The following is a 24288-nucleotide window of genomic DNA, read 5'->3' as shown; positions in this document are numbered from 1 at the left end:
ACTTCCTCCTCAGGGACTTCAATACACACCGCTTTGCTGGGTAGGGGTCTTCCAATTGACCAACTTATTACAGACTTTGATTCACAACTCCTCAGTGACAGTTCCCTTACCCATCTCAGCAACACTCATGGCACCTTTTCTGCTATTGATCTCTCAAGCTCCTACCCTCCTCTCGTGGCTTTCCCACATTGGTTACCTAGGCAAATGGGCCTCCAAGTTGGGCAGCTGAATGGTCTTAATATACGTCTACTGTGCACTTAAACACCTCTCGCCCGGACTACATCGATTTTGTTGTGCAAGACGTCTCTGCCACTCTTCTTCGTGGTACTGGCACTGCTATCTCCCTATCCACAGGTTCACCTCATTGTCAACCAGTACTGTGGTGGACCAAGGACCTAGCAATCGCTATCCAGGACTGCTGGCGAGTGTTGCAGCGATTTAAACGACACCCTTCACAGAAAATCTTATCGTTGTTAAGTGTTTCTGTGCTTATTAAGCAGAGTAAAAAAGGAATGATGGGAGTGGTATGTTTCCTCCTTGGGTGCGTGTGCCTCTTCATCGAAGGTTTTAGTCCTAGTTCCGTAGCCTTCTGCGCCAGCAGCGACAATCGGCTATCCTACAGGGTGCTCTGTACTGATCTGTCGGTCCTTGCAGAAGACCTTGCAGCACACTTTGCAACAGTGTCCTCTTCCTATTCTGCTACCTTCCTCCAGCAGAAATGACTAGTTGATGAAACCCCCTGTGTTTCAACCCCCACCAAGCTGAATCCTATAATGAACCATTTACTGAATGGGAATTCTTGCAGGCTCTTACACCTCTTCACGTGACATGGCCCCAGACCTGGGTTCCATCCACAACCCGATGATTCAACACTTAGACGTTACTCAGAGGCAACATCTACTCCAGGTCTTCAACACATTTGACTCATAGGTGCCTTTGCCTTGCAAGGGCGAGACAGCAGAGCTATTCCTGTCCTTAAGTCTAGGAAGAATCTGTCGTCTTTCGGCAGCTACCACCCGATTATCCTGACCAATGTACTTTGTAAACTGCTCGAGAGGATGGTTAGCATCCAATTATGCGGGATACTTGAGTCTTGGGCCTTTTGTCCCCATATCAGTATGGCTTCCGGGAAGGACGATCTACAACTGACCATTTACTCAGATTGGAAACAGCAGTCCAGCAGGCTTTTACTAACTGCCAACACCTTGTTACGGCCTTCTTTAACTTACTTAAGGCATATGATACGGCTTGGCACCATTACGTTTGAGTCACCCTCCATGACTGAGGCTTTCGCGGCCTCCTTTCAATTGTTATCCATGAGTTTTTATCCCACTGGTTCTTCTGGGTTCGAGGTGGTACTTCACTCAGCATTCCTCAGATTCAAGAGAACAGTATCCCACAGAGTTCTGTGTTAAATGTCATATTCTTCCTCATCACCATCTATTGGCTTGTAACCTTTTGTTTGGCCTTTGGTTACATAGGCATTGTATGTCAATGAGTTTTGCATCTGGTGCAGCTCCTACTCGGTAGAATTTGCTGAATGGCAGCTCCAAGATGCCATCCGACGGGTCTCTTTATGGGCCCTCTCCCATGGCTTCTAGTTTTCTCCCTTGAAAATGTGGGTTATGCATTTTTGCTGTCGACCCACAGTACACCCCAATCCAGAACTTTATTTAGGCGGCCAGCGCCTAGATGTTGTAGCACAGTCATGTTTCTTGGGACTTATTTTCGATAAAAAGCTGACGTGGTTTCCCCATATTCGCCACCTGAAAACTACCTGCATACAGAAGCTTAATGCTCTCTTCCTCCTTGCCCACACATCTTGGGGTGCAGACCATGCTACTCATCTCCATCTTTACCATGCTTTGGTTTTGTTGAGACTAGATTATGATTGTTGGGTTTATGGCTCAGCGGCTCCTTCCATTTTGCAACTACTTGACTGTGTTCACCATAGTGGGGTGCATCTGGCTATTGGTGCCTTTCACACTAGTGCCTTTGACAGTCTCCTCACTGAAGCAGGGATTCCCCCTCTACAAATACGACAGAGCCAACTCCTGGTTTCTTAGACAATCGCCATTTGACAATTCCTGGACCTTCCTATGTACCTCGTCCTCTTTGTAAACAAGGGTTGTCTACCTCCTGATACCAGCTGTGAGGTGGGATTGCTGGCTGGAATGTGTCTCACTTCCCCCTGTCAGGATCTCCATCTCCAGTCACTGGAAAGAGCCCTGTGTATTTCCTCCCACACACCCCCTTAGGATGTTGCCTCGACCACAGATTAGGTCCAACCTATTCCAGGGTGCTAAGGTCTCTGTCGCCTCTGAGATATTCTGGCCTCTTGTACGTTCCGCCCTTGAAGTGTTCCAGGTGCTGCCATCTTCTACACTGATGGTTCTAAAACAATAGATAAGGTGGGATATGCTTTTACGTCTCCTACTGGCATGGAGCACAATTTACTGCTGGAATCACATAGTGTGCCCACGGCAGAGCTGCTACCCTTAGACAGGGCCCTCCATTTTGTTACTCAGGCCATCCTCCACAGCGTTTAAATATGTACCAACTCGATGAGCAGCATGCAGGCTATAGAGCGATGCTAATCTCATCACCCTTTGGTCTCTGCTACCCATGACCTTCTCTCTGCACTTGGCTATGCCAACTACTCGGTTGTCTTTCTTTGTGTCCCAAGTAATATGGGCATCCCAGCGAATGAACTGGCTGACCATTTGGCAAGAAAGACAGATGATTACGCCCCCCTCCCCCATTTCCTTTCATGATTGCGGGTGCAGATATATGGATACACATCAAATCTCTCTTTGCCCAAACGTGGAATGACATCTGGTCAATAATAAACTCCGCACAATCAAGGGGGCCACTGCAGTTTGGCGTTCTTCCTTCCACTCCTCTCGAAAGGAATCCTCTGTCTTATGCCGTCTACGCGTTGATCATACCAGGTTCACCTCGTTTTCTCTTGTGCAGCGCACCACCACCACAGTGTGGCTATGGAGTCAAACTGACGGTATCCCATATGTTGTTAGAATGTCCCCTTCTTTTGGCCCTGCGTACTAAGTATAGCCTTCCAGATCGCCCGTCTTTAATATTAGCAGACGATTCATGGGTAGTTGGACTGGCCATCAGTTTCCTACATGAAAATGATTTTTATTTGGAGCCAGGGTAGGGTGGTTGTGGTTGGAGCCCCTCTTTGTGTTTTCTCGATCTTGGACTGATGACCACTTCCCCTTGCAAAGATCATCTTTTATCCCTCAATTTTTCCAGTTTTTAGATTTGGCCTACCCTTTTGTGCCTTCTAGTGTTGTGCTTTAACTTCCTCACTTTATAGTTTGACTCCTCTGACTGGATCCACCCCTTTTTAGTGAACCCTCTATATTACGCAAGTAACTTTGGAATTGCAGGACTGTCATCATCGCCATTTAGTACCATAACCCCCCCCTCAAACATTCAATCAGTTAATCAGTACAGCCATTTTTATATGTTAAAAGCATTTTGCAATGCTGAACATCTATTTCCAGTGAACAGTCATAGCAAATGTGTTCGAAAAGTTCTACATCTATCTCTACACTCTATATCCTACCTTTCATTGTGTGGTGGAGGGTACTTTGTGTACTACGGTCAGTTCCCCCTTTCTTGTTCCAGTCGCGAATGGTTTGCGGGAAGAATGGATGCTGGTAAGCCTCGATGTGGGCTTGAATCTATCTATAATTTTATCTTCATGGTATTTTCACAAGATATACTTAGGCAGCAGCTATATATTTGTTGACTCTTCTAGTAACTTACACTTTCAAAAACCATACCATGCAGACCATCTCTCTTGTAGTGTATGCCACTAGAGTCAGATGACAGTCTCCGTGATACTTTTGTACTTACTAAATGCATGTGTGACGAAACATACTGCTCTTCTTTGGATCTTCTCTATTTCCTCTATCAATCCTGTCTGGTTTGGATCCCAAGCTGGTGAGCAATATTAAGTGTTGGTCAAATGATGATTTTGTAGTGTACCTCCTTTGTTGATGGACTATGAGGGCAAGCTAAAAAGTAATTCCTCCAAATTTTTTATATGGAAACTCGTAAAGCTGTTTAAATAAAACAAACTTTATTAAGGTTCTACATCTTTATTCATCATGTCTACATATTTATTTCTCAACATAGTCGCCCTGGCGAAGAATGCATTTCCCTCAACGAGATGCCTGTTTGTTGTTACCATCACTGTACGATCTCCGACTTTGTTGACAGAGCCACAACCACGCATCTGTGTGCATCACTTCATAGGTATCAAAGTGAAGATCTCGAAGGTGTTCTTCAAGTTTTGGAAACAGACAAAAATCAGATGAGACCAAGTCAGCACTGTATAGAGGATGATCAATGAAAGTGAACCCGAGGCACTGGATCGTTGCAGATGTCGCAGCATTTATGTGTGATCTGGCATAGTCTTGCTGAAGGAGAGGGTGCTCAATGTGTGGATGAACTAACCGAATTCATGCTTTCCGTTTTCTGAGGTTCTGTTTCTCAAGCACCAACATAGTTGCGTTAAACACCATCATGTTAACACGCTACAATTCGGAGCCCTCTAGTGACAGAGGGTTGCAATTCGCATCAGAGAAGATGGGAAATGGTCGAGTAATATGCATGACGTGTAATATGTCAACCAATGTTGAATAAATTAAAAAATTTGCAGGCAAACTTTCCATCACGCCCTCGTACATTTCCTGAAGATTCTTCCAACGAATCTCAGCCTTGTATATGCCTTTCCTATAATTAGTTTATGTGGTTTTACCTCTTTAAATTGCTCTGTACAAGTACTCCTAGATATACTATGGAAGTAACTACTTCCATTGATCGATCTGCAGTTATGTAATTGTACAATAATAGCTCTGCCTATGTATACGCATTGTTTCATTTGCTTACGTTTGGGGTAAATTGGCTTTCCCTGCACCGAGCGTTCACCATCTGCAGGTCTCCCTTTACAATTTTCTAGCATTGCAACTTTTCATGATCCATGAAAAGCCTCATGGAACTTCCGATGTTGTCTACTGTGCCCTTTGTATATATTGTGAAAAGTAATGGCCCTATAAATCCCTTGGGGTATGCCCAAATTCACTTTTATGTGTGAAAACTTCTCTGCATTGAGAATAACATATTGTGTTCTGTTTTCTAGAAACTCTTCAATCCAATCACAAAGTTGGTCTGATATCCTGTATGCTCGTATTTTGTTCATCAGGAGGCAGTGCAGAATTACCGAATGCCTTGTGGAAATTGAGGAATGCAGCATCTACCTGGGCCTGCAGCCTTTTGGATCTCATGATCAAACCGAATGAGCTGTGTTTTACGTGGTTGTTGTTTTTAGGAACCCATTTTGATTCATACAAAGGAGATCTTCAGTCACCAGAAATGTCATAATACACAAGCAGAAAATGTGTTCCAAAATTCTGCAACAGACTGATGTCAGAGATATAGTCCTATAGTTCCATGCATCTGTTTGACGACCCTTCTTGAAAACGGGAATGACCTGTACTTCCTTCCAGCGGTCAAGAACACTTCAGCCCTTCATACAGGAACATTTCACCCCTCCATAGACCTGTGGTACACTGTTGCTAAAAGAAGAGCAAGTTCTTTCACATATTCTATGTAGAATCATATTAGTATCCCATCAAGTCTAGAGGCCTTCCCTCAGTTGACCGTTTCAGTTACTTTTCTATTTCATGGTCACTTATTTTGATATCGGCCATTTTGTTGTTCATTTGAAGTTTTAGAGGAGGTACTACTGTGCAAGCTTCCTCTTGAAACAGTTTTAAAAGATATTAAGTACTTCGACCGTTTCTGTATTGTCCTCCATTTCAGTGCTATTATGGTCACAATGTGTCTGGACAGATGGCTTTGATCCATCCTTGTCTAGAGGAAGATGCTTTGGTATAAACATATCTCCTCATGAGTGTTTTTCTATGCAATTTGCGTTTGGTTAATCTGAATCTATTAGCATTCTGAAATAAGCCACATATTTGAATCATTTGTTGATGACTACTGCTGTGACTCACTATGTTGCCATCATAAAACACAAAATAATTCATATTTATTCATGAAAAGTAATTTCTGACAGCTGATTTAGCAGCTGTATGATTTCGTTTGCAGAAGTACATGGTGTATACTCCCGCCCTCTAGAATTGAAGTGTGCCATCTAATGCCCCCCCCCCCCCCCCCTCCCAATGAACCATAGACCTTGCCGTTGTTCGGGAGGCTTGCGTGCCTCAGCAATACAGATAGCCGTACCATAGGTGCAACCACAACGGAGGGGTATCTGTTGAGAGGCCAGACAAACATGTGGTTCCTGAAGAGGGGCAGCAGCCTTTTTAGGAGTTGCAGGGGCAACAGTCTGGATGATTGACTGATCTGGCCTTGTAACACTAAACAAAACGGCCTTGCTGCGCTGGTACTGCGAACGGCTGAAAGCAAGGGGAAACAACAGCCCTAATTTTTCCCAAGGGCATGCAGTTTTACTGTACTGATAAATGATGATGGCGTCCTCTTGGGTAAAATATTCCGGAGGTAAAATAGTCCCCCATTCGGATCTCCGGGCGGGGACTACTAGGATGACGTCATTATCAGGAGAATGAAAACTGGCATTCTACTGATCGGAGCGTGGAAAGTCAGATCCCTTAATCAGCCAGGTAGGTTAGAAAATTTAAAAAGGGAAATGGATAGGTTAAAGTTGGATATAGTGGGAATTAGTGAAGTTCAGTGGCAGGAGGAACAAGACTTTTGGTCAGGTGAATACAGGGTTATAAATACAAAATCACATAGGGGAAATGCAGGAGTAGGTTTAATAATGAATAAAAAAATAGGAATGCGGGAAAGCTACTACAAACAGCATAGTGAGCGCATTATTGCGGCCAAGACAGACACGAAGCCCACGCCTACGACAGTAGTACAAGTCGATATGCCAACTAGCTCTGCAGATAATGAAGAAATTGATGAAATTTATGATGAGATAAAAGAAATTATTCAGGTAGTGAAAGGAGACGAAAATTTAATAGTCATGGGTGACTGGAATTCGAGAGTAGGAAAAGGGAGAGAAGGAAACATAGTAGGTGAATATGGATTGGGGGTAAGAAATGAAAGAGGAAGCCGCCTTGTAGAATTTTGCACAGAGCATAACTTAATCATAGCTAACACTTGGTTCAAGAATCATAAAAGAAGGTTGTATACATGAAAGAATCCTGGAGATACTACAAGGTATCAGATAGATTATATAATGGCAAGACAGAGATTTAGGAACCAGGTATTAAATTGTAAGACATTTCCAGGGGCAGATGTGGACTCTGACCACAATCTATTGGTTATGAACTGTAGATTAAAACTGAAGAAACTGCAAGAAGGTGGGAATTTAAGGAGATGGGACCTGGATAAACTGACTAAACCATAGGTTGTACAGAGTTTCAGGGAGAGCATAAGGGAACAATTGACAGGAATAGGGGAAATAAATACAGTAGAAGAAGAATGGATAGATTTGAGGGATGAAGTAGTGAAGGCAGCAGAGGATCAAGTAGGTAAAAAGACGAGGGCTAGTATAAATCCTTGGGTGACAGAAGAAATATTGAATTTAATTGATGAAAGGAGAAAATATAGAAATGCAGTAAATGAAGAAGGCAAAAAGGAATACAAACGTCTCAAAAATGAGTTCGACAGGAAGTGCAAAATGGCTAAGCAGGGATGGCTAGAGGACAAATGTAAGGATGTTGAGGCTTATCTCACTAGGGGTAAGATAGATACTGCCTACAGGAAAATTAAAGAGACCTTTGGAGAAAAGAGAACCACTTGTATGAATATTAAGAGCTCAGATGGAAACCCAGTTCTAAGCAAGGAAGGGAAAGCAGAAAGGTGGATAGAGTATATAGAGGGTCTATACAACGGTGATGTACTTGAGGGCAATGTTATAGAAATGGAAGAGGATGTAGATGAAGATGAAATGGGAGATACAATACTGCGTGAAGAGTTTGATAGAGCACTGAAAGACCTATGTCGAAACAAGGCCCCGGGAGTAGACAACATTCCATTAGAACTACTGATAGCCTTGGGAGAGCCAGTCCTGACAAAACTCTACCATCTGGTGAGCAAGATGTATGAGACAGGCGAAATACCCACAGACTTCAAGAAGAATATAATAATTCCAATCCCAAAGAAAGCAGGCGTTGACAGATGTGAAAATTACCGAACTATCAGTTTAATAAGTCACAGCTGCAAAATACTAACGCAAATTCTTTACAGACAAATGGAAAAACTGGTAGAAGCTGACCTCGGGGAAGATCAGTTTGGATTCCGTAGAAATATGTGAACACGTGAGGCAATACTGACCCTAAGACTTATTTTAGAACCTAGATTAAGAAAAGGCAAACCTACGTTTCTAACATTTGTAGACTTAAAGAAAGCTTTTGACAATGTTGACTAGAACACTCTCTTTTAAATTCTGAAGGTGTCAGGGGTCAAATACAGGGACGGAAAGGCTATTTACAATTTGTGCAGAAACTAGATGGCAGTTATAAGACTCGAGGGACATGAAAGGGAAGCAGTGGTTGGGAAGGGAGTGAGACAGGGTTGTAGCCTCTCCCCGATGTTGTTCAATCTGTATATTGAGCAAGCAGTAAAGGAAACAAAAGAAAAATTCAGAGTAGGTATTAAAATCCATGGAGACGAAATGGAAGTGATACATGGACGATAAATAGTTTGTACAAGAAGAGAATAGAAGCTTTTGAAATGACGTGCTACAGAAGAATGCTGAAGATTAGATGGGTAGATCACATAACTAATGAGGAGGCACTGAATAGAATTGGGGAGAAGAGGAGTTTGTGGCATAACTTGACTAGAAGAAGGGATCGGTTGTTAGGACATGTTCTGAAGCATCAAGGGATCACCAATTTAGTATTGGAGGGCAGTGTGGAGGGTGAAAATCATAGAGAGAGACCAAAAGATGAATACACTAAGCAGATTCAGAAGGATGTAGGCTGCAGTAGGTACTGGGAGATGAAGAAGCTTGCACAGGATAGAGTAGCATGGAGTGCTGCATCAAACCAGTCTCAGGACTGAAGACCACGACAACAACATCTAACGGTCAAGAATGTGTACACTAAAGTCTATTACTAGCTTAGATAGTGGTCATATGTGAAATTTATTGTGGTCTTAAATCTTTGATATTGCTAATCTGTAAAGAGTTCAGAAGATCGATTATTGCTGGTGCCTGTCTTGGTGAAATCATACTAACAAAAACAACCACCCTCAGTGTCAGTAGAAGTATTATACTAACTGTACTGAGAGCCTACATGAAATAGTGAAAGACATCATTTACCATACACAACAGTGGCTTCACTTCAAAACAGAGTGAGCTATATCATCATAGATTATCAATTATGAACAGAGTGCAGAGAACATTTATACTATAAATGGCTATTTCAAAATCATTGGCCAATCTGTGCAGTACATTCAAATAGTGAAATTAGTGTCGCGAGCATACAAATTGGATGTAACAACAATGGGAGAATGTAATCTGCTCAAATAAATTGTAATCCACATTATTCCTGACCAATGTTTGGAAATGTTGACTTTCTGCATCCTACTGGGAAACATGGCAGTGGTTCAGTGATGATAGGCCATGGTTTTTGCCCACCTGTTCTGCATGGGGGTAATTATGTTGGTATTGCTGCAATCTGTACCACCTGGTGAATAACCCATGTACCAAGACAGTAACACTTCCAGTCATACTTTCGGAATTGTTCAAGCTTATTTAATGAACACAATGATAAAAGTACACCACCTCATGTGGCCCCCTCTGTTCCTTGATTGGAATATAATTGAATCTTTCTGGGCTATTTTGGAGCACAAGCTGCACAGCTAGATCCCATTCTCCAAGAACGGTTTCTGAATTAGCGACCCTTTTGTTGCACTGGGTATTTATCCCCCTGACTGCAGTAAGTGACCTGTATTTGTCCATTCCACACAAGGACATATTCCTCTGACTGCATTGCATGACCTGTATTAAGAATACAAGCTGTTATTCATGGAAAAGGAGAGTCAGCAGCCTACTAATAAATACTGTCTCTCTTCACAGATGTTCACTTTACTTTGTTCAACATCTCTTCTTCCATAATGTTGCTGCTCGTCAATGTATTCTGATTCTTCTAACACTCTCAGCAATAAGGAAATCCTCAATGACTTAACACTCATCATATTTTGTCACATAAATACATGTACTTGCCCTCTTGAATACAAGGTCACAAATGTTGCTTGATAGACAAGTTCTGTTTGTAATAATGCATTCTTGTGGTCAAAACAATACAGGGATGTGACTGTTCAGGTGTGAGGCGATTTCTATCAACAGGAGCAAAATAGTGAAAATGTAATACCCAGTTCTTAAAATTATTGATTTAATTTTCCCATCTGCTATGTGGGACAATATCGTACATTCACCACTTTGTTGCTTGCATTGTTGCTGCTTTGTAATCACTCATAAAGGTGAATGCTAAATTATGATATCCCGCCGTCATTTTGTCTGGGAGATCTGAGTTCTTTGTTCAAACTAAGTTACACTACCTCGGATGGATTCATCGAATTATTAAGGAACTATTTGTTGTGGTGTATTAATGTGTGTGTGGGTTTCTCTCTCTCTCTCTCTCTCTCTCTCTCTCTCTCTCTCTCTCTCTCTCTCTCTGTGTGTGTGACTAGAACTATAAAACTGATCAATTCAGGGACAGTTTATTCCACTCAATGACCATAACAAGTTAGACCCTTCATGGAAAAGCCAATACAGAAATGTTTTGAGCAGTGGAAGAAATGAAGGCATGTGTGCTCAGGCTCAAAGTGTTTCTACTTGGGAAGTGACCACCCGTAACTGAACATAACTGTTAATTGAACAAATCTGTAGCACAAGTGTATTTTCTTGTGTGTCAGTGCAAGTACACATCTGAAGTAGACAGATTAACATGAATTGATCACTTTTGATGAGAAGTGTCCACTGTATATGAATGCAATTAAAGGTTGAAAAACTGTTGTGTACTAATACACCATGGCAAATAGCTCCATAGTGGGCAGGAAGTGTCACTGTATATATCACATAACTCACCCTTTTTATGTGCCAAAATTTCATCTTTGTCACCTGTTGCAGTTGTTCATACTGTCTGTACGATAGTATTAACATCAAACACTGTAATTCAACTTCTGTTTTCGTAAATGACTTTTGTGACAATCTTCTATCAGTAACACAGTAACTTACATGGCTAGATAATTGTAGTATAATTTTTGGATACGCAATACAGCAATAATTTGATAATAACTATTCATGAACAGCTTTGTAGTAATTATTTATTTTCAGTCACACTGTTGTTGTTGTCCTCGATGTCGTCGTCTTTCAGTCCAAAGACTGGTTTGATGCAGCTCTCCACACTAGTATTTCCTGTGTAAACCTATTCTCTGCATAAGTACTGGAACATAAATTATTTGAATGTGGTTACTGTATTCAAGCCTTGGCTCCTCTCTGATTTTTACCCTCTGCACTTCCCTCCATTACTAAATTGGTGCTTCCTTGGATCCCCCTTTTTTCCCAGTAGAGTAGTGCCATAAATTTCTTTTTTCCCAGTTCAGTTCAGTACCTCATTATTAGTTATTTGACCTACCCATCAAATTTTCAGCAGTCTTCTGTAGTCCACATCTGAAAATTTGTTCTTTTGTTGCCCGACTGTTTATTGTGCATGTTTCACTTCCATACAAGGTTACACTCCAGACAGATACATTCAGAAAATAATTTTATAATATTTAAATTTGTATTTGATGTGAACTAATGTATATTTTTCAGAAGCACTTTTCTTTCTAGTGGCAGTCTGCATTTTATATCCTCTCTGTTGTTTCTGCCGCCATCTGTTATTTCTAGCATCATCAGTTATTTTACTTCCCAAATAACAAAATTCATCTACAACTTGTACTGTCTAATTTTCTGACCAAATTCCCTCCGAATCACCTTAAAATTCGACTACATTCCATTACTGTTGTTTTAATTTTGTTGCTGTTCATCTTATAATCGCTTTACAAGATACTATCCATTTTGTTTAGCTGCTTGCCATCGCTGACAGAATTAGTGCATTATTGGCAAACCTCAAAAGTTTTTATTTCTTATCCCAGAACTTCAATTTAGTTTTCATGGTTTCCTTGAGGGCTTACTTGATGTGGGGTTTAAATAACATTGGCCATATGTTATAATCTTGTCTCATTCTCTTCTCAGCTACTGCTTCTCTTTCATGTCCTTCGACTCTTACAACTGCTGTCTGTTTTCTGAACATGATGTTAACTAACCTTTCACTCCCATTGTTTATTGAAGCTACCACCAGAATTTCAAAGAGCACATTAAAGAGCACTATTACAAACCAATTATTGTATTGTAAAAGAAATTATTAGGTAATTACAAAATAATATGCTAGAATTATTACATTTGTTGTTGTGTAAGTAACTCTTGCACAGTAGAAAGAAGTCATAAGAATTCTCAACACATGCAGAAGAATTTTAATTAACACAATTTGATTTTCAGGTTATGGGTAAGCCCAAGATGTCAAAGGATCCCACTGAATGCAGACACTAAAGCAGGTGACTCAATAACAGAATTCCGTGCTGACTTGATGCGATATCTATCCGCCTACCAGATGCCAGTTCTGCAGGAATGGATTACAAGAATACGTTGTGCTGATTTCTCCAAAGTCAGGTAGGTTCATTTCTTTCAGAGCATTACAAATAATTTCATTGACATGCTTTTTTAATCACATCTAATCAGAAAAAGGAAGCATTTTATACAGAATATGGGCTAGTGATGCTGATGTGTGCTTCATGTAGTTTTGCAAAGCCTCCTTCAGTGAAGGGTAAAAATAAAAAAATTGTTGTGGTAGGTCTTACCTGTAACTTTGCCCAGGCTGAGCAATTTTTTTCCCTTTGCCATTATTAAATTGTGGCACTGAGTTTCAAATTTGAAAGGATAAAGAACAAGCAAAAGAAATACGACTTGGAATCAAATAGAAAGAATTGCACTTCTGCACAGTCACAGTCATTTACAATAAATAATAGCAGTAGGTTGTACTAAATGTAAGTCATCACTTTGACATGAGAGGAATTTATATTGATGGAGAGATAAATTAAATTGATAGTAAGATTGATGGTAATAAAACAGAAGGACCAAGAGAATTGATAATGCATAAAAAGAAATTAAACAGAGAAATAAAATACCAAAAATAAGCTAAAATTTAAAACAGTTTAAGTAAGTTTTGTGGAATAACCATATCGTAGTGGTTCAGTAGTTGCAACTACAAGAAGATAGAACAGGTCAAGAATGACAGAAGAAGGGACTGATCTTGTAGTGTGCAGAATCAAAGGTAGGCTGTTCCAGCTCATGAGCTCCGTGCTGATCTGTGGAGTGCTCCCTGCTCTGTAGAGCATTGTCACTCACTGTGAACTATCAAAAGGGCTGGCAGCATATGACATGGCAAGGCTTTTGATATGCCTGTCCCACTTGTCACCAATTCCTTGGCAGCCATGACATAGCACCATGCTACCTTGGGAAACAGGAAGTTAAGGAAATAAATAAGGAATAACTGTTGTAAAAGAAATTGCATTGAAACTGGATTTTTTCATAACAAGAGCAGAAATGTCAGGTGTCAAAGTGTTCACAGCAAATGGGGGGGAGGGGTTGGCCTTCATTGTCGCGTCCTGAAAAAAAGTTTATTCCTTGTTTTTTATTCTTTTGTTTGCTGAGAAAAGCCACTCACAAGAGTACGTAGATCTAAACATGCACATGATCTGTGCGATGTTTTTGTGAAGCTTAGGAATTGTTTTTTCGCTGTAATGAATGATACCACCATGACAAATTCAGCATGTTGTAGTATCTGTCTTTCAGCAAAGTTGAATTTCGCAGCTTAGTAACTTTCAACTGGAGTGACGGTGGCAAATCATTCGGTCAGACCAAGAAAGGATTGCTTGAAAAATTCCGTTTAAAAAATGGCGGGCTCTCAGAAACTTGTTTCAAAAGATGTGATGGCTGCTTTATCTTGGCTTAATACTAACCGAAACTGGTACCTTCCAATAGTTTTAAAGAAGCCCGACAATTGAAGAATGTTAAAATGCCATCACTCGTCTGCCTCTCAAACAAACATAACTTTTCCATGAATGCTCTGATTTTGTCGTGCATGTCAGCTGTTAGCTACTGGTGGCCCTGCTATAACAGATTTACATTATTCAGGTGCATAATTATGTCAGCTAAGAGTGGTAGGTATGATGTCCATTTTAAATTTTTGAGACAATGCATTTCTTCCCCTTTCATATCGAGAAAGAGATACTTCTTCAAGAATGGCAAAGAAAAGTCAAGAATTTTTCCCCGACTTAGCCAACAAACAGTGCTGATCATTCAGGAATCCTTTGAACTGGCGGTGATTTACACTACAGCACCACAGAAAATTCGTGTACTTGATCACAACTTTCATTACATCACCTGCTTTAACTGTTTCAGCCCATAGTGTTGTCTTGGCATATGAAACAATTAACAGTCAAAACGTCTTTCCCAAATTCATTCTCGAGTTTATTTTTTAAACAAGAAGCGAAACCGTGATGATGTTGCTGATCCTGATCATTTGAGCCTACAGAATGGAGCTTATCCCAAGGTAAATTCATATTGTCCACTGATTCACAAACAGCTTCAAAAATATCGAGTCCTGTTACGGTGTAATCGAGCAGTACCACATCCAAGAATTCCTCAGTTACTTGCAGCTTTGTATCAACACCACATACAGATATTGAAAGTTAAGCACAGTAAGAAATATCTGTGCTTTCATCAAGCACTAACAAAAATGCAACAAAGGTCTTGACGTTTTCCCTGGGCTGTATGTGTAAATTTGCTATGAAGTCCCAGATTCAACATGACACTGTTTGCTTCGAAAGACGAACCCCTTCAGTTGCCTACAGCTCCCTTGGAAACAAACATTGTGCAACTGCTACTTTGCATGGTTCTAAAAGAGGTCCCACAGAAAACGGATTGCCACTTGTCTCTATAATGTGAGCAACTTTGTAGCTTGCCCAAAGTGCTGTTTCAGTTCCGTTTCCTTCACTGTCATTCACTTTAACAGTATAAATGCATTACAGTACATGAACTATGCTGCATATTTCTATAACTATTGCCCTAAGAATTCTTTTTGAAACTTATGTTTCCTGTTATGCTGTTCTTAAGCTCAGCTACTAGCTCTCCACACGCTTCACCTTCTATCTGATCATAATGCCCTGCGTGAAGACTTGTGTAACAATGCCATGTATTGTACTGCTTACAATTAGTGAAATTAAATACTTTTTGACATACAAGGCACTGCGGATGTCCATCCCTCTCGATAAATAGAAATATATCCTCCAATTGAAGCACAGGACTTCCACGATTGACCATAGTTGCCATTGAACATGGATTGTTTCAGCAGCTGCAGGAAAATGCAGCCAGGACACAATGAGCTTTATTTCCCCAACTACACGGACTCTGAGCCTCTGCAGTGAACACTCCTCCTCCCTAGAGCAATGTTGGAACAGCCTGATCTGTAGGAATGAACAGCACAATTACAGAGCTTTGACAGATCATATTCATGATAGAAATCTTGTTTTGCCTACTAATTGCTTCAGTTCTTAAGGGTAATTAGTAGTACTTATAACTTATTAGATCCAGAAATTAAAAGAGTATCAGGGGGCTTGTTTTAAAGTTATTTGCTTACTGTTCCACAGAACAATGCCCCAGCTACAATGCGGCCCTACTGTGAATGCTGTTCTTGATTATGGAATGAATTAGTTGACATTCAAAAGCAGCTGGAAATCACCCTGGGTACTGTCTAAAGATTGGTAGCAGGTGTGTTGGTAGAGCTCCCTAGAGTCATCCTCTTCTGTGGTCCTGTTTTGCATAGGAAGTAAAAGATATGTGTTACTCGTTCTGAGTGTGAATGGTGTGTGGATGGCAGGGCTAGGCATCCCCTTCAGTGCAGATAGGGACAAGGGTATTACATCCATCCTACTAAACAACAAGCTTAAGGTGCTGACTTACACTGAATATGTTACTGAGCCAGGGTCAGGTGTGTACTGCTATCCAGGTAGCTGACTGTGTGTGAAATGCACACAGGGCCTAGTATAAGATCGAGAGAAATGCCCCATACAGGTGAGAGTATTAAAATCCTAGTGATTAACTCACAAAGCATTTGCAACAAAATGTCAGATTTTGAAGCACTCCTGAAAAGTAAAGAATGCTAGATAGCCAGTTAACATAGACAGAAATGAGATTTTTTGGGGAAAATTTAAGCATATGCCGAAAGGACTGGCTAATGGTAAATGGAGTTTGTCACAGTGGATAAGATACTGAAAGCCGTACTACATTGTAATAACAGAACTGCATATGGAATAAAGTCTTTCCACCGAGAATTCTTCCCCTTCTCCCCTCATTAGGACTCGCTGTCTTACATTTAGATCAACGTCAAAGTATCAACAGAAAAATAATCCTGTTTCTCATCAACATCTTGTTTTACAGAGTTTGTCTTGTGGGTTCCGTGCCAGGGACACATCGTGGAGCAGATGTAGATAGATGGGGTCACCGTCGAATGGCAGCCCACCTTAAGCGCTTTGCTGAGGTTCCAAGTACATCGTGGCCTCTATTCTTCCAGTGTTCCTCTATTGGCAGCTTAGGTGCAACTCCAGATTCTTGGATGTGTGGAGAATTTCGAGCTAGTCTTGCTCAGTCCGTCAACAAGCAGCCCCTCTCACAGCAGCCACCAGTGAAAGTGGTATGTTGTTAAGTTATAGATATTGTTTCCTGCTACCTTTCCCATAAAAATGTATGCTCCTTTATGTGCTACTTTAATTTGCCTGCGTGTTCACTTATTTCCCTAATTCCAGTAATAATATTTATCTATATGCCATTGCTTTTGTGGAAGCTGTTGTTGATTCAAATACCTCATCAGAAGAGCTATTTTAAGAGTGAAATATGAAAATTGTTCCCTTTTTTTATTAATGTAAAATACGTTGTTTTTCCAGTAATTAAATGTGAACATATCTAAAGATAAAATGTAGACAACAGGTAAATGCAGAATGGCATACTATCTTCCAAGATGAAATTATACATGTATCATTGTCACATATACAATGGTAGGATTGCATTATGACTAAATGCAGTAATGTCCATACCACATGCAGCAAGTTGTGTCATACCTTTGCTCGGTACATATTGGCTAGCTGTTGTTTGCTGAAGACATCATGTGTTGTAAAGTGTGGGACAAGATGTGATGACGAAATGTCTGCTTCAGATGCAAATGTTTGTTATAATAATTGGGAATTGTTACAGCGTATAAGCATAGCTTTTCCCTGTACACACCACCAAATCAGTAGTGCTTTCTTTATTCTACTGTGAAGCCCTCCATGGTAATTAAAAGGAATGTCACATTAAGTTCTAACTGAGTATTTCTCTAGCGTGGCCATCCTTGCAGGTTATCACATCAGACACAGGCAGGTCACCTGATTGGCCAGCGCAGGTAGCACTCAAAGAATCTTACAAAGAAATTGCTACTGTAGCTATAAATCAAACACATGCAAAGCTCCCTGTAGACAAACAATTTAGCAGTCAATGTCACCTGCTTGGTAGCCATCATGCTAGTCAAGTAAGCTCACAGCACTGAAATTTCGGTTGAAGGCAATTAGTCATAGGTCTATGCATTATAAAATCTGTATAGTTGTTGTTGTTGTTGTTGTGGTCTTCAGTCCTGAGACTGGTTTGATGCAGCTCTCCATGCTACTCTATCCTGTGCAAGCTTCTTCATCTCCCAGTACCTACTGCAACCTACATCCTTCTGAATCTGCTTAGTGTATTGATCTCTTGGTCTCCCTCTACGATTTGTACCCTCCACGCTGCCCTCCAATGCTAAATTTGTGATCCCTTGATGCCTCAAAACATGTCCTACCAACCGATCCCTTCTTATAGTCAAGTTGTGCCACAAACTTCTCTTCTCCCCAATCCTATTCAATACCTCCTCATCAGTTACGTGATCTACCCACCTTATCTTCAGCATTCTTCTGTAGCACCACATTTCAAAAGCTTCTATTCTCTTCTTGTCCAAACTGGTTATTGTCCATGTTTCACTTCCATACATGGCTACACTCCATACAAATACTTTCAGAAACGACTTCCTGACACTTAAATCTATACTCGATGTTAACAAATTTCTCTTCTTCAGAAACGATTTCCTTGCCATTGCCAGTCTACATTTTATATCCTCTCTACTTCGACCATCATCAGTTATTTTACTCCCTAAATAGCAAAACTCCTTTACTACTTTAAGTGTCTCATTTCCTAATCTAATCCCCTCAGCATCACCCGATTTAATTTGACTACATTCCATTATCCTCGTTTTGCTTTTGTTGATGTTCATCTTATATCCCCTCCTTTCAAGACACTGTCCATTCCGTTCAACTGCTCTTCCAAGTCCTTTGCTGTCTCCGACAAAATTACAATGTCATCGGCGAACCTCAAAGTTTTTACTTCTTCTCCATGAATTTTAATACCTACTCCGAATTTTTCTTTTGTTTCCTTTACTGCTTGCTCAATATACAGATTGAATAACATCGGGGAGAGGCTACAACCCTGTCTCACTCCTTTCCCAACCACTTTCATGCCCCTCGACTCTTAAAACTGCCATCTGGTTTCTGTACAAATTGTAAATAGCCTTTCGCTCCCTGTATTTTACCCCTGCCACCTTCAGAACTTGAAAGAGAGTATTCCAGTTAACGTTGTCAAAAGCTTTCTCTAAGTCTACAAATGCTAGAAACGTAGGTTTGTCTTTTCTTCATCTTTCTTCTAAGATAAGTCGTAGGGTTAGTATTGCCTCACGTGTTCCAACATTTCTACGGAATCCAAACTGATCTTCCCCGAGGTCCGCTTCTACCAGTTTTTCCATTTGTCTGTAAAGAATTTGCGTTAGTATTTTGCAGCTGTGACTTATTAAACTGATAGTTCAGTAATTTTCACATCTGTCAACACCTGCTTTCTTTGGGATTGGAATTATTATATTCTTCTTGAAGTCTGTGGGTATTTCGGCTGTCTCATACATCTTGCTCACCAGATGGTAGAGTTTTGTCATGAGTAGCTCTCCCAAGGCCATCAGTAGTTCTAATGGAATGTTGTCTACTCCCGGGGCCTTGTTTCGACTCAGGTCTTTCAGTGCTCTGTCAAACACTTCACGCAGTATCGTATCTCCCATTTCATCTTCATCTACATCCTCTTCCATTTCCATAATATTGTCCTCAAGTACTTCGCCCTTGTATAAACCCTCTATATACTCCTTCCACCTTTCTGCCTTCCCTTCTTTGCTTAGAACTGGGTTGCCATCTGAGCTCTTGATATTCATACAAGTGGTTCTCTTCTCTCCAAAAGTCTCTTTAATTTTCCTGTAGGCAGTATCTATCTTACCCTAGTGAGACAAGCCTCTACATCCTTACATTTGTCCTCTAGCCATCCCTGCTTAGCCATTTTGCACTTCCTGTCGATCTCATTTTTTAGACGTTTGTATTCCTTTTTGCCTGCTTCATTTACTGCATTTTTATATTTTCTCCTTTCATCAATTAAATTCAATATTTCTTCTGTTACCCAAGGATTTCTATTAGCCCTTGTCTTTTTACCTACTTGATCCTCTGCTGCCTTCACTACTTCATCCCTCAGAGCTACCCATTCTTCTTCTACTGTATTTCTTTCCCCCATTCCTGTCAATTGTTCCCTTATGCTCTCCCTGAAACTCTCTACAACCTCTGGTTCTTTCAGTTTATCCAGGTCCCATCTCCTTAAATTCCCACCTTTTTGCAGTTTCTTCAGTTTCAATCTGCAGTTCATAACCAATAGATTGTGGTCAGAATCCACATCTGCCCCTGGAAATGTCTTACAATTTAATACCTGGTTCCTAAATCTCTGTCTTACCATTATATAATCTATCTGATACCTTTTAGTATCTCCAGGATTCTTCAAGGTATACAACCTTCTTTTATGATTCTTGAACCAAGTGTTAGCTATGATTAAGTTATGCTCTGTGCAAAATTCTACAAGGCGGCTTCCTCTTTCATTTCTTCCCCCCGATCCATATTCACCTACTATGTTTCCTTCTCTCCCTTTTCCTACTGACAAATTCCAGTCACCCATGACTATTAAATTTTCGTCTCCCTTCACTACCTGAATAATTTCTTTTATCTCGTCATACATTTCATCAATTTCTTCATCATCTGCAGAGCTAGTTGGCATATAAACTTGTACTACTGTAGTAGGCATGGGCTTTGTGTCTATATCTGTATAGTATGGAATAGAATATAGAATATTATATTAGTAACAGTGTTGCTTCAGGCTGCTCGTTTTTTATTTTGCTTTAGTGTGGTTATAAACTGCTGATTCAAGACAAAGTAAGACTTCTGTCAGAAGCAGTTTACTGCTGCTGCATCTCACTTTTCTTGTTGAATACAATGCTGTTAGTATATGCTAGTGTGGTAGTATATGTATGATCAGTATATGTAAGTCATTCAGTATTAATACCTGGTCTTAAAACTGGAACATCTTATAGTAGTCTCTTTAAAAAGCTTGGTATTTTGACAACTGTTCCATGGTATACAGTATATCCTTATTAATGTCTTTCATCTTTACCATGAAATATAATGCACAGAATTATTTATAATACTGGGACCAAACAAAATTTCTACAGAAAGTTAAAGGGTCTAACATAATTACAGAAAGGGATCAATTACATTGGTGAACATCTTGTTCTTCTTTCATCCTCACAACAGTTGGATCCCTCTCAATCCAGAGTCTGTGTGACCTACCTTTTTCTTTTGAACGTTCTTTGAGCTCTCCCTCTTTCCTGTGTGAGAAAGGAACTATTAGTACCAAAAGCTACAGTAGTGTATGTACTTTTATACGTTTCTATCGGAATCACTGACAAAAGAGCCTGGTGATCTAAAGGTAAAGCACAAGCCTCAAAACTGAAAGTCGCAGGATAAAATGCTAGTCGGAATTTGAAATTTTTCAGTTTGCTTTTACCTTAACCTTCACTTCTCAGTTATGTAAAAATATGCCAAGAATGATGCATGTTTCAGATTCCGTGCTAAACTGTACGTCCCTATCCCCAGTAGGATTAGTGGGGTAGATTAGGGGCACCCAGGCCACCGAAGTGGCATCTAATTGAAAGTCTTCACCAGGTGGCTGAACATCCCTCATCGGGGATTCGCAGCTGCCATGGCATGCAACTGTATACACCAGTACTGACATTTTTCTTGAAGTACTAAAGTGCGCGTCATATATCTTGGCGGCCGAGTTTAGGTTCGTTCTGCGCATCTGACGTCAAAACATACAGTCAGCCAATGAACAGAGAACGACGTTGCCAGATCTCGACTGTTGTACAGAGCACGAACGAGTGTCTTCAGTTTTAGAAACGTTCAGTCATAAATAAAGTAATAGAACAAAAGCAATGTCTTGATAGCAGACTTTGTTTTTTGAAAGTTTGGAAAAACCATTCTTTATGCCAATTGCTTCATTTTCTATTCATTAATTAAACCAAACAAGCAATAAGACTCTTAATTCAGGCGATAGCAAGGAAAGGTGTTTGTATCAATTTCACGAACCGTTTTTTCGCAATAAAGAACAGCGGTAATTGTTTATTTCCTATTGTACTTCGACGAAGTGCGAGTAATTCATAAGCATACCAACAGTGTTTGTCAGAATTTTGCGTGACGTGTTAGAGTCCTTATATAGAGATTTTGCAGGACGAGCTGCGTTAGCGTAATGGTTGAGGCGTTGGATTATAAGGCGATAGGTAACGAGTTCAAACCTTGTGTGATGCTAAATATTTTTTTTATTTTAAAACAATATCGAAGTGTCTTACTTCACGAATTTTATTCGTTTGAATGCAGTTTTTTGAAATTTCTAGTGCTTTGTATTTTCATTAACCCTTTCGCTGCTGCAGTCACGTGCTCCCCGCATTCCGCGCTGTGCGCGATTTTGTCATCACTGCACTGCTCGCCTGTGCAGACACATGGTGTTCCCACTGCTTTGACACACTTATCATTCGATTTCACAAAAACTATTTGGCCCAAAAATTAGATTTTTACACATCTTCTTGACTGATACCTTCCCCCCATAAATGACTTAATTTTGTTTCGATGTTCAACCCAGTTATTGTGCAGCATTAAACGTAGTAAACCATTGCACGAAATTTTGAAGAGTTTGCAGAGGTAAAAGTCCATAGCGTATACTTTCCGTATGGTCGATTTTAGTTGCCACAATGTTGAGAATGAAATGTGGACAAGGTACCTAAATTTCATATAAAATTTACTGTATAACAATATCTCATTTAATTTAAGTACCACATAGGTGTCGTATGTAATATTGAGAAATATTCCGTCTTTCGCGTCTGTAATAAAAGTTTTATTTACACCGGGCGCGTTTGGCTTTATTTTAAAGCACTTCAGTCAGTCAAAGGAAGTGGGGGGAAGGTATCAGTCAAGAAGATGTGTAAAAATCTAATTTTTGGGCCAAATAGTTGTTGTGGAATCGAATGATAAGTGTGTCAAAGCAGTCGGAAACACCATGTGTCAGCACAGGCGATCAGTGCAGTGACAAAATCGCGCACAGCGCGGAATGCGGGGAGCACGTCTCTGTAGCAGCGAAAGGGTGAATGCGGCCGTGGTGGCTTTACTTCATAAACTGCGCGCTCCCCGTAAGCTTGCGAACTATACTGTACTATGGCGCTGTTTCTCTTGGCGCGTGCGTCGTGTGCAACTGGCAACGCAGCAATCTCCCGCGTCTGGGCGGGCATGCGCGAGCCGCCAAGATAAAAGAATTCAACTATAGCCAGTAAATCTGTGTCATAATTTTATAACCATGTATTCACCAACTTTCAAGCATATTAAATATCTTGTAGTGCAGTGGATTTTAAGATACAAATAAATAACTTTATGCTGGCTAAATTGTTTTACCCAGCTCGAGATCATCTGCACAGAGGATCTTTAAAGTAATAATTTATCATATTAGCAACATAATATTATAATATTTCATAACTTCATCATTCTGTTGTTTTCTAGTTAAATAAAATTGACTTCGTACCACATTTTAGAGACTCATTGCTGTAGAATACATGGAATATGATAGAAAGTTCATTGGACACTGGAATCGCATTCAAAAGGAGGTGACATTTTAATTTCCATCTGGTATCCTTTCCGTAGGGTGGTGGTGTTTTCTTTTCTTTTTCTTTTCCCAAGTCATCACTTCGGATAAACTCCCTTGAACAACTGAGTTTGTGACACCTCTCTAGGGACTATATCAATGAGATATTGAAACTCTAACCCTCTTCTACATTTATGTAATAAGGTTCAGTGTCAGTTGGTTAGGTCTCACCTCAATTGTATGTGACAGTTTCTGCTAAATGTTTTACAGTTAATTGTAAGTTACATTTGTATAGATTTTGCATTTATATTGCATTCAGTTACTGGAAAGATTGATTCTATAACGTCTCTGGCGGAATATGAAAAGCAGTATGTTAACTCAAATATCTCATTTAGTTTCCTTTATATCTAGTTTTATTTATTGCCCCCCTGACTAATTTGTAGAATGTTTGTATAGGTGGCTAACACAGTAAATAGTGCTATTTGTCATCTTAAATTGTGTGTCATTGCCAATATAATAGCCCTAAAATTTTCTTGCAGATCTATCCCTGTTTTCGTAATGTGGCCCAAAGTATACATGGCCTTTTGGGTGGTGACTGTCTACCATATTCCATAAGAACTCATGGGAAGCAGGCTTGGTTTACAGGATACCTACAGTAAGTTTACTTTATTCTGATTTAATTTTTCTTGTTCATTTAAAACTTTATTTACTGAATAGCTCTTGTCAGAGGCACAAATGCAAAATATATACTTTTTATTGTGGTACAGGAAACTTAAGGAAAAGTAGCTACATTATTTACTGATGTACATTGCCAGTTGCAGGACTGAGCACTGTTACTTATTCAGACTGGTATGATTTCATCAGATCAAATTGTTCTAGCATTAGTAAATTTTAAACTGGAACTGCAATGTGAGGTTGATAAGGACCAGATTAAATGTGTATGAATTATTGTAAATTACTTGATTGTTTGAGTTTTTACATTGTATTGGAAATGTGTGCGGACAATTACTTAATTCCTTAGTTTTAAATCATTGACAGAAGTCATTGAAATCCTTACACTT

At 40.0% G+C, this 24288-nt stretch overlaps 1 protein-coding gene across 2 annotated transcripts in view; it reads left to right on the top strand.

Moving 5' to 3' along the window:
* The window catches only part of LOC126252861 (probable tyrosyl-DNA phosphodiesterase), a 132238-nt gene that overhangs the window by 85391 nt on the left and 22559 nt on the right, over positions 1–24288 (top strand). For both annotated transcript variants that reach the window (XM_049953816.1, XM_049953814.1), the window contains exons 7-9: positions 12575–12745; positions 16574–16826; positions 23767–23882. In XM_049953816.1, coding sequence (XP_049809773.1) covers positions 12575–12745; positions 16574–16826; positions 23767–23882 — 540 coding nt within the window. The remainder of the gene's footprint in view (positions 1–12574; positions 12746–16573; positions 16827–23766; positions 23883–24288) is intronic.

This window comes from Schistocerca nitens, chromosome 4 (assembly GCF_023898315.1).
Source record: "Schistocerca nitens isolate TAMUIC-IGC-003100 chromosome 4, iqSchNite1.1, whole genome shotgun sequence".
Lineage (NCBI taxonomy): Eukaryota > Metazoa > Arthropoda > Insecta > Orthoptera > Acrididae > Schistocerca > Schistocerca nitens.
The sequence above is the reverse complement of the archived record's forward strand: the minus strand, read 5'-3'. Positions and strand labels throughout refer to the sequence as shown.